The sequence below is a fragment of the Esox lucius genome, chromosome 6, assembly GCF_011004845.1.
Source record: "Esox lucius isolate fEsoLuc1 chromosome 6, fEsoLuc1.pri, whole genome shotgun sequence".
NCBI classification, from domain to species: domain Eukaryota; kingdom Metazoa; phylum Chordata; class Actinopteri; order Esociformes; family Esocidae; genus Esox; species Esox lucius.
Window position 1 is genome coordinate 25715509 of NC_047574.1, and position 10637 is coordinate 25726145.

The window sequence follows — 10637 nt, forward strand, 5'->3', positions numbered from 1 at the left end:
CAATAAACATGATTTATGTTTGATGAATTTAATTACATAGCTGGCTATACTATAAAAAATAAATAAAACGTCCTTAGCTCGAAATTTGTTTTTTCCTTTTAAAAATGGTTGTCTGCCACAGGGTGCTACTTCTTCACATATGAAATAAGGATTAAACTGATCATGTGCAGAGTGAATCAGATTATTCGCAACTTGTTCCTGATTAGAGAAATTGGAAGTGTTACAACTAACCCATGTTACAACCATCCCCGGTAATTTGTAATCCGATGACAATATTTTTGTTGGTAAATAACGGTTGTAATGTTTTTTTGGATTACTTGTAATCCGTTACTCCCCAACTCTGCTGATGAACATAACAGAGCATATATAACTTATAGTCCGTTCTGAATATGTATCTTCAACTTAACCCTAATCTTAACATGTTAACCTTGCTTTACCCTACCACTGAAGACCACAAGCAATTTTTTGTTTCCATTAATGTTTGGGGTATATTTTTACATTGTGGATATGCAATCTTGTTCACTGCATACCAATTCCAGAGCTGCTTCCTTTCCATGCTGTTTCAAACCCCAACTGAATGAGCAAGAGGCCTCTCCCCTCTGACCTCTTCTAATGGGTTCTGAAGGCAGGTCAGAACCAACTTTTTCCAGAGTGGCTAATGGCAACTTCTGGACACACAGGTGACATTTGGAAATTGTTAACTTCCCTTATTGAAAAACCATTACTGATATACTGAATTTTGGGTTTTCATTAGTTGTCAGTTATAATTATCAAAATTAAAAGAAAAAAACACTTGAAATATATCAGTCTGTGTGGAATGAATGAATATAATATAAAAGTTTCACTTTTTGAATAGATTTACTGAAATAAATCAACTTTTTGATGCTATTCTAATTATATGACCAGCACCTGTAGGTGGCTCAAACCATATCCACCAATCAAATGCTTTTAAATTGGTTGGAATTAAGTGCACTAATGAAAGAGGGCACACTTTCAAGAAAAATATCTTTGTGAAAATATATTTTCATTCAGATTTTCAGTTTTTGCAAACATATTATTTAACATTGAATCTTATCAGATATTCAGTCAATACCTAATACCAGGATAAAGGAAACCTGAGTGAACAAAAAAAGAATGACTTATTAATTTAATAAACAAAGTTAGGCAGTGCCAAATGACCTAGTTTGAAAAAGCAATTGCTCCCATTTCGCCCCAATAACTAACTGTGCCACATTAAGCTGCCATGACTGAACATGAAATGACTGAACATGAAATGACTGTCCACCAAATGCTTCCTGTAACTGATCAAACATCGGTGTGACCCATACCAAACCTATTTTTCCCAATGATGTGTGGCTTTTGGAGAATGCACTACTTTCAAGTTTTGCCACAACATAGCCATACGATTTAGGTCTAGCAAGTTCAAAACATGTACTTTCTTGCTTTTAAAATCCCTGTTATAGCATGACCGAGTTTCAGCTCATGGATAGAAGCCTGAAATCCCCTGTACAATTCACAGGTAGGGAGAACTACTGGTTCCTTCAGTATTAGTAAGTGAATCAAAGATGAGCAACCGTTGTTTTAAACAATCTACTCACCATCTCATACAGCACCTAGTGGATGTCTATATCTGGGTTGCACATGCTTTAATGGGATAACGCCAATAAATGTGTGTGAACAGTGATTATTCCATTGCTTCTTCCAAAAACATGGCACACATTAGTTGATTATAAATTGTAGAAGTCTCTACTCTGACAGAGGTCCCTGCTGGGTGCAGTTTCAATAGCTTGTGAGGGGCAGAGGATAGTCCAGGCAGTGACCTTAAGCTTTGACCAGGAGAAAACCTCAAGGCACAAGACCTTTGAGGCAGTCTCTGTCATTGTCTGCACTTCAGCCACTTCAAGATGAGTCTCCTTTACAAAGGGATCAGTCACCTCAAACAAGATGCTGCTTTCCAACCAGGCGAATGGATCAGATTGATTTCTGCTCTAGGCAGGGCAGAATATGATGTGAGCAACCAAAGGTGGTGTTGAAGAGTCACAACTTTTTGCGGTTTCTCTTTGGCAGTATTAACAATTGTTTAGCAGTGTTACAATTAGGCCAGAATAACACATTTCCACAGGCTAATTGGATGTGTTCATTGTAGCCTTCAATAATGTTCTATGGTATTTCAGGCCAAGACAACAATTAAACACAAACATCGTTGATTCAAAAAAACATTTAATGATGATATTACCCAAAATGAGTTAAGCTTATATTAAAACAGACATTATACTATTTAGTGAAATAATTAAACAGTTACAAAATACAGGTATATTATTGTTTCTATTTATTTATTTTAGATTTATGAAAAACCAGTATAGCCCCTCTGGTTACCTGAGTTGTAAAGTGAGCACATGTATTGCAACATATTGTGAAACACTCCAGCAACCTTCCTGGTGGTTCTGAACAAGAGAAGCAAGTTTGCATACATAATAATACCACTTTAGTATTAAACACTATGGCCCAGGTTACCTGAGAGATATTTACATTCTAGTAATTTAACAATATCTTATCCAGAACAATTTAAAGTAATGAGTGCATACATATTCACTGGCCAACCTCAACCCTGAAATTGCACCAAAAGCACCAAGCTCTTAGCATGTGAGCTACACAGGATGATGGTATAGCTTAAGCAAGGAAAATCTCACCTCATCCTAACCCAAAAGTATCACTTGCATTGTGATTCATGTATCTGTTGTGATAAATATTCTATAATTATAATAAGTTAATGGAATTGCAACAATCATGCAATTTTTGCTAAGCATTTCCAATTATCCAAGTTTGTTAATAGGCAGCTTCAGATCAAAGTTTATTCATGCTCGTTCTATTCACAAGTTAACACAGTACTATTATGGCACTGTCCAATAATCAGTGCCACAATTGGCTTTAGAACTTCAATACACTTATGTTCCTTCAAATTTCTCATACAGGAGAAGCTCTTTCTGCATTTGGAACAGTTGTAAGGTTTTTCCCCTGTGTGTACTTGCTGGTGAGCCTTCAGATTGTTTGCTTGGCTAAAAGCCTTCCCACACACAATGCAGAGAAATGGTTTTTCACCAGTGTGAACACGTTTATGGCGAACAAGGTTCTGTGCAAAACTGAAACTCTTCCCACACAGGTCGCAGGTGTGTGGCCTCTCTCCGGTGTGAGTGCGTAGGTGAAGGTTCAGGAAACGCTGTTTGCTGAAGCGCTTCTCGCATGTGGTGCATCCAAACGGTTTCCCCTCAGTGTGAATGAGCCGATGTGTGTTAAAGTAACTCAGGGAGCTGTACCCTTGACCACATATGTCACAGGTAAAGGGCTTCCCTTCTGTGTGGGTTCGACGATGAGTTTTGAGATTGCCAGCAGTGTGGAAACGCTTCCCACATTCTTCGCAGGAGTGAGGCTTTTCGTCGGTGTGGATCACCCGGTGCCTTTTCAGATAGTTCAACGACCGGTAACTCTTCCCGCACTCTGAGCACTCGAAGGGTTTGTCCCCACTGTGTATCTTCTGGTGGGTCACCAGGGAACTCTTCTGGTTGAAACTCTTCCCGCACAAGTCGCACACAAATATTTTCTCACCCGTGTGAATGCGCTGGTGGACTTTGAGATGACTGGCTTGGGTGAAGCTCTTCTGGCACACGTTGCAGGTGAACGCTCGGACACCAGAGTGAGACTGTTCATGTCTTCGGAGGTTGGGTGCTAAACTGAAACACTTGCCGCAAATCTCACAGCGAAATGCTTTCACACCGGTGTGAACCGTGCGGTGGGTATTGAGGGCACTCTTCAGACGGAATACCTTCCCGCACTGATCGCATACGTAGGGCTTATCTCCTGTATGCGTCCTTTGGTGAGCCTTGAGGCCACTCTTCTGACTGAATCGATTGCCACAAACATCGCAGCCAAATGGTCGCTCTCCTTCGTGTACAGTCAACATGTGCACGTTTAAACTGCGTCGGGCGGTGAAAGACTTCCCACATGTTGTACACTTCAGTGGTTTTTCCCCTGTGTGTACACCCTGGTGTATAATCAGATCTCTTCGCCTGGCAAAAACCTTCACACACTGAGAGCATTTGAATCTCTTCTCTCCTCTATGTTCGGCAATCCTGTGGGCTTTGAGGCTACACTTGGCTGGGAAAACCCTGGCACACAGAGTACAGTTCAAAGCCTTCTCTTTTCCCCCTTTGAAGACCACCTGGTGTTCTTTAAGCTGGCTCTGGGTGCCAAAGATCTTTCGGCAGTACGTGCACTTGAATGGCTTCTCCCTCTTGTGGATAATAACATGGTGCACTTTGAGACTGCACTTGGCCGTGAAGCCCTTCCCGCACTGCGTGCACTTGAACGGCCTTTCACCCGTGTGGACGACCTGGTGGGCTTTCAGGTTGCTTCGTTTACTGAAAGTCTTCCCGCACTGCGCACAGCTTAGATGTTCGTTTCCTCTGACTGACTCCTCAGTCTTTCGGAATTTTGCTGCGCGCATCCGCCTCGGTCGTTCAAGGGGAACCGCCGTTTTCTGATCACCGGATGTGACGGTGGGTGCCGCGGGCTGTAAGTCGTGGCCCTCTTGCGCCTCTGTGGGTGAACGGGGCGTAGTGATCTCCTCTTCCAAGTCATGGTCAACTGTAGCACGTTCCGCCACGTTTGTCCCGGATTCTCCACCTTGGCAGCAGAGCAATAAACGGGAGTATCCCCGCCGTTGTTAGCGGGTATAGCATTTAATTTCAATTTTCTGCAAAGTTCTGAATATAACACAAATACAGTTGTCTATAATCCTACCCTTCTGAGTGCTCACCTGTGTTTTGCTGCGTGTGTCCTAACGGGATGTCCTGTTGGGCTAGACCCTCAGCCAATGGGATCCATTCAGCATGGTGATGTACCGTCTCTGCACACTAGAATCCGAATAATCAATGTCTTTCTCCAAGCACACACTGGCTCATACACTGACCTCCAAATAAGCTACATTTCTTGAACGGCAAAGCATTGCAGACTATTTACAGTCAGGTAAGTGACCGGTTAAACGTAGATGTGTAATTACCATGCCACTGTGGTCTTCAGACATGCGCTTAAGTTCAGTCACGTCAGTATCTTGGGTTTTTCGGTCCTTTGCACCTTCCTTGCCAAGCCCTCCAGTTGTCCTCGGGTCCCCGTCTGTCAACTTGAGCTTCTCCTTTACAACTTTGTGGTCTCCCTGGGAAGCAGTATCCTCATCTATGAGACAAATTATTTTTTCCATGGCCTCTTTGGACAATCTCTTCATGATTGCACACAGCTGTGTATGGAGAAGACACCAAAACTATCTTAGCAGAATAAAGAAATCAGTGTCTAGTTATCAGTACCAGGTAACCTGGCAATTTATTGACTCAAGACAATTGACCTGATCTGACCTCTTGCAGACAAACTAGCTATGTAAATGGTACAAATTAGTCTAGGGGGCATCTGATGAAAATCTTGCCAAGCCATTCTACTTCTCATCACACTGCTCAAGGAAGTTTTCACCAGAAACTACATCCCCAGGCCAACAGATATGACTGAGCCTGCCGTGCCCAACCTGCCACAAGGACTCAGCCAGTTAAAAAAATATAAATATTATATTATGTAAATATTATATGCATTTTTTTTAAATATATATGCATGCCGTTTTGTTCATATAGAACAAATTCGACAAGGTCCCTTGGTTTGGTTAAACCAATCATAATGGTGAGGGACTAATCTGAATTTGACCAATAGAAACTCTGTGTTACAAAAGGTCTGAAACTAACACGATTTGTTTGACAGAGTAAATACACTCAGGAAGGTCACTCGTAATTTTTGTATGTTTGCGTCTGTCAGAGATAAATTTATTAAGAATGTTGTCACCATAGACATAATAAAGAGTAGACGCCGCATTGGCTGCTGGGGCACGAGAAATACAGCCGCCATCTTTGACCGGTCATACTCCTATTTGCGTAGCAGCAGAAGCAACGATGCCAGAGCACTGTGGAGCATACTCCTGCTCATATCGGCGGACCATCGAAAGCAGGGCTCGGGGGATTACTTTTCACAAGTAAGATTTAACATTAGCGTATTATTGGTTGTATTTTGTGACTAGAATATTACCAGAGAGTTGAGAAGGAGCAAGGATCTTTGATATTACTGTACTGAAATCGTATCCAGCTAGCTAGGCTATGTTTACTGCACCAGCCGGTGTTCACCCAGCGAACTGAGACTTGATAAGTCATATTCTATAACACTGACTTAGATTACAACTGACTCAAGAATGCTATTGTAGAAATAAAGCAAATATTACTGGTATAACATTGGCCAGCTAATTATATATTTATATAAATAGAAGACGGTATTATCATTGTTGGGCAGTCCTAGCTAGAAATTAGCACAACTTAAATTAGCTTCCTATGTAATGAACTAGCCTACTGCTGTGTTTGTGTTACTCAGCTTGCTACATTTGACTGGGTGGTAGCTTTTGTGTAGTGAAGCTTATTCATGACAGAGTAACTAATAGCTTAGCTCACTGCAATTTCCAAGTAACTTGCCCAACACTGTGTATTATTCACGTGTAATTCACCCTAACAAAAGTAAGTTACCTCTCATGTCTCATACCCACCCCACTTAAAATAAAGGCAACAGAACATCTGATAGTAGAATGGTTTTCAAACAAGCTTATTATTTAGTTCAGCGGTATGTGCTCACCTACAAGTTCAGTCAAGATCACTTGGAGCTCCTATTTAATTCAATCAGAGTGTTAGGTAAGGTTGGTGTTCTTTTAATTACAATTTTGAAACTATACCTAATGAATATCTTTATGTCTTGTGAGTAATGTATGTATTGTGTGCCTGTTTTCCATATAAGGAGGCTGGAATAACAATCCATCGGTACTTCCAGGCCATCTTCCGCCGCCTGATGGTTTGGTGTGGTGTCTCACCTGTGTAAAGCATTATATAAATATGTATTTTTTTAAATTATAATTTTAATAAGGTGCTGAGTGCTGCAGAGAGGGTGATCCGCCAAGCTTCACCAATGCCAGCTCCTAAGGTGTCGACAGTCACAGACATCGTCCGGGAGGAGATTGGAATGGAGGATGTTTTTCTGCTTGGGGAACACATTGAGGAGACTCAGTTTGGCATCGACAACCATCATTCTGACTTGTTGTCATTGGTTGTGTCTCACCTCTCTTGAACTGCAGAAAGGGAGCACGAGGAAGAACTGTCCTCTTTCAGGGGTTTTAGAGCATGTGCATGTGTGTGGTTCAATGACAATTCAACCCTAAATTCCAGCATCCCAAAACGAATTCTAAGCTTTTATCTGTACTTTAACCTTACTCATCACACATAGTATCTTTATGTCATATCTGTCATCATTCTGACAAGATTAACACTGAAACTGAAAGCAATGGCTTAAAACAGCCTGAAAACAGTGGTCTGTCACATTTTATGTGAATACTGCTGTAAGTGTTGGTGGGTCTGTAAATACCTCTGTTTGTTTGTGTTTCATGAACTCTAGCCTCATGGTGTGTCTCTCCAGGAATCCAAATGTTGGTCTCCTTTGCCTTACACTGGGTTTGTGAGCTTGTGTATAATGAAGTTTATCTTTACATTATGTCCTTGTGTTTGTGATTGTCTTAGCCCTGATCTCTTTCCCTCTGGGTTCTGAAAAGCACTTGTAACTGTGTTTTGAAAATTTCTACATTAAGTTTGCAGACTTTTCAAGGGAGTTTCAACAAAGCAAATGTGCAGTTTAAATAAAAACTGTCACTTTTCATTTCATCCTGCTATTTTAGACTGGGACCCATATGTGTATGTTGGGATGGGGGCTGTGAAATGAGAGAGAAATATATATTTCTGACTTTACTGCCACTATTTACACATTAGGTGTTTCAATCAGAATGATAGTCAAACTGGAAATGTTCCTGTTTTTCTCCCTTTTTGGGGATTATGTTCACAGTTTTGATGAATATAAAACTATGAATATTAAAATACACCGAACCATGTGTCCTGTATCATAGCTACATGTATGAACTTTGCAGCAAAAAACAGATTGAGTGGAGTGGCGGACCGGTCCAAGATGGCGGTCCCACGGCTCGTCAGCGCCAGTAGGCAGTAGCGGTCGATGCGGCGTCTACTCTTTATTATGTCTATGGTTGTCACGGTCGGCGGACGGATATTAAACTAAATGTGACATCATTCGGCGTTGGTTGACCAATGACATTTAAAACTTCTTACTCCTATATCACTGCTTTAGTTGTTTATTTGGAGCCCGATATTTCTTACACCCCGCTAAAGGTTTTGAGATTTGGGTTTGAGAAATTCAAAGAACAATTTCCAAACAGATATTTTTTTAAATGGCTATGCTACAAAATCATTTACACGTAACTTCCTGCAAACGAAACGAGGGGGCGTGCATATTGACCGGTTTGGTAACGCATACTTGCTTCTGCCTGATTTTTTGTTTTGTACTAAACTTTTTGTTTGCCTAAATGAATAAAAACTCAGACATAGCGTTTCGTTCTGTTTATACAATCGTCTCACAAGTAAAATTTTGTTGGGGAATACACCCAGGGTGTACACCCAGGTCTCGCGGAGTGTAGCGGCTAATGTCTGAGTGGCTACACTAAAATGTAAACAATTTCTGACCGTTGTCACCCACTTACCTCAGTCCCACCGACAGTGCACTGCTTCCGTGAAACGTAGTCAATCTTTTGACTGGTGCATTCATCGAACAATTTACTTATTTCCATCACGGCTGAATTCACTAAAAGACCCATGACGGTGGCTAGTTGATCTTTGAAACGTGACATTTCCCCATAGTATAAAAGCCTACAAATAGACATAAGCCAGTTAAGCAGTAGCGTAGATACTGTCACATTTTGCCCCAACTCAACAAAAGCTAGTGACAACGGTGATGACAGATTGTGGACAGTGCTTAGCCTGTTCCTCGCTGAAAAGGTGACTGCTGCCCCCACAGGGCTGGAATGAGACTTGTGTGTACTCTCTTCACAGCTGACATCTGGCTAAGACAGAAACATTGAACAGCACAACATAAAATAAAAATGCTACAAAATATTAATCATAGAGGCCAATCACGGGCCTCCCACCCACCGCGGGCAGTGGTGCAGCGGCACCCCCAATAGCTACGCCAGTGCATTAAATATTATGGAATTTTTCAGTCCAAAGTAAGAGACTGTCAATTACTATTATACATACACCAATCAGCCATGACATTATGAACACCTGCCTCATATTGTGTATGTACCCCTTTGGCTGCCAAAACAACCCTGACCCGTCAAGGTATGGACTCCACTAGATCTCTGAAGGTGTGTTGTTGTATCTGGCACCAAGATGTTAGCAGCAGATCCTTTAAGTCCTGTAAGTTGCGAGGTGGGGCCTCCATGGATCAGACCTGTTTGTCCAGCACATCCCACAGATTTTTGATTGGATTGAGATCTGGGGAATTTGGAGGCCAAGTCAACACCTTGAACTTGTTGTGTTCCTCAAACCATTCCTGAGCCATTTTTCTTTGTGGCAGGGAATACCGTTGCCATGAAAGGGTGCCAATGTTCTGCAACAATGCTCAGGTAGGTATGTGTCAAAGTAACATCCGCAAGAATGGCAGGACCCAAGGTTTCCCTGCAGAACACTGCCTCCGTCTGCCTGCCTTCTTCCCATAGTGCATCCTGGTGCCATGTGTCCTCCAGGTAAGCGTGATTCATTAGACCAGGCCACCTTCTTCCATTGCTCCGTGGTCGAGTTCTGATGCTCACATGTCTATTGTCCGCTTTCAGTAGTGGACTGTGTCAGCATGGGCACCCTGACTGGTCTGCGGCTACACAGCCCCATACACAAAAAACTGCGATGCATTGTGTTTTGACACCTTTCTATCAGTACCAGCATTAACTTTTTTTTAGCAATTTGAGCTACAATAGCTCATCTGTTGAATCGGACCACATGGGCCAGCCTTCGCTGTGCATCATTGAGCCTTGGACGCCCATGACCCTGTTGCTGGTTCACCGCTTTTCCTTCCTTGGACCACTTTTGATAGGTACTGACAACTGCAGACCGGGAACACCCCACAAGGGCTGCAGTTTTGGAGATGTCTTCTAGCCATCACAATTTGGCCCTTACCCATTTTTCTTGCTTCTAAAACATCAACTTTGAGGACAGAATGTTCACTTGCTAGCTAATATGTCCCACCCACTGGCAGGTGCCATGATAATGAGATTATCAGTGTTATTCACATCACCTTTCAGTGGTCATAATGTTATGGCTGATCGGTGTATATGAGCAAAGATTATAGGTGATTTTTGTTTGTTACTTTTTTTAAGTAATCAAGTCAATTCATTCTGATGTAATTTCAATGACTTTAATATCATAAAGACTAGAAAAATGGCTAACATATCAAACAATGTATGCTTTATGCTGAAAATGATCAATATGTTATTTTTGTGTAACAACTGTTTGAAAATTGCATAATGTTACAATGGGGCCGTTTTCACAAAATATTTTCTCCTAAACTGTACTAAAAGTTCCTATTAATCAAAGTAATACTGTAGAACAATGTTTCATGTTGCCATATTGAAATAAAAATATTAAAAGGATGATACACTTAATAGTCAAGATATGTTC

At 41.5% G+C, this 10637-nt stretch overlaps 1 protein-coding gene across 2 annotated transcripts; it reads right to left on the minus strand.

The window, feature by feature from the left end:
• Positions 1-1186: 1186 nt before the first annotated feature.
• LOC105025517 (oocyte zinc finger protein XlCOF6-like) lies at positions 1187-9234 on the minus strand. Of its 2 annotated transcripts, none has more exons than XM_010896247.3 (4): positions 8666-9234; positions 5057-5290; positions 4814-4910; positions 1187-4680 (listed from the first exon to the last, which is right to left on the minus strand). In XM_010896247.3, exons 1-4 carry the CDS (start codon positions 8843-8845, stop codon positions 2867-2869), a joined length of 2325 nt encoding a protein of 774 aa, XP_010894549.1. In that variant the 5' UTR covers positions 8846-9234; the 3' UTR covers positions 1187-2866. The 2 variants fall into 2 exon arrangements, with proteins under 2 accessions (XP_010894549.1, XP_019902593.1); XM_020047034.3 differs by having other exon boundaries at positions 5057-5229; positions 8666-9232.
• Between the last annotated feature and the right edge of the window lie 1403 nt (positions 9235-10637).

Bases quoted from the DNA above. Each gene is read 5' to 3' on its own strand.
- LOC105025517 (XM_010896247.3), bottom strand. From the start codon at position 8,845: ATGTCTATTTGTAGGCTTTTATACTATGGGGAAATGTCACGTTTCAAA. The intron at 5,291-8,665 runs GTAAGTGGGTGA...CTCCATACACAG, and splicing joins GCACTGTCGGTGGGACTGAG to CTGTGTGCAATCATGAAGAG. The intron at 4,681-4,813 runs GTGAGCACTCAG...TCTGCTGCCAAG, and splicing joins ACACACGCAGCAAAACACAG to GTGGAGAATCCGGGACAAAC.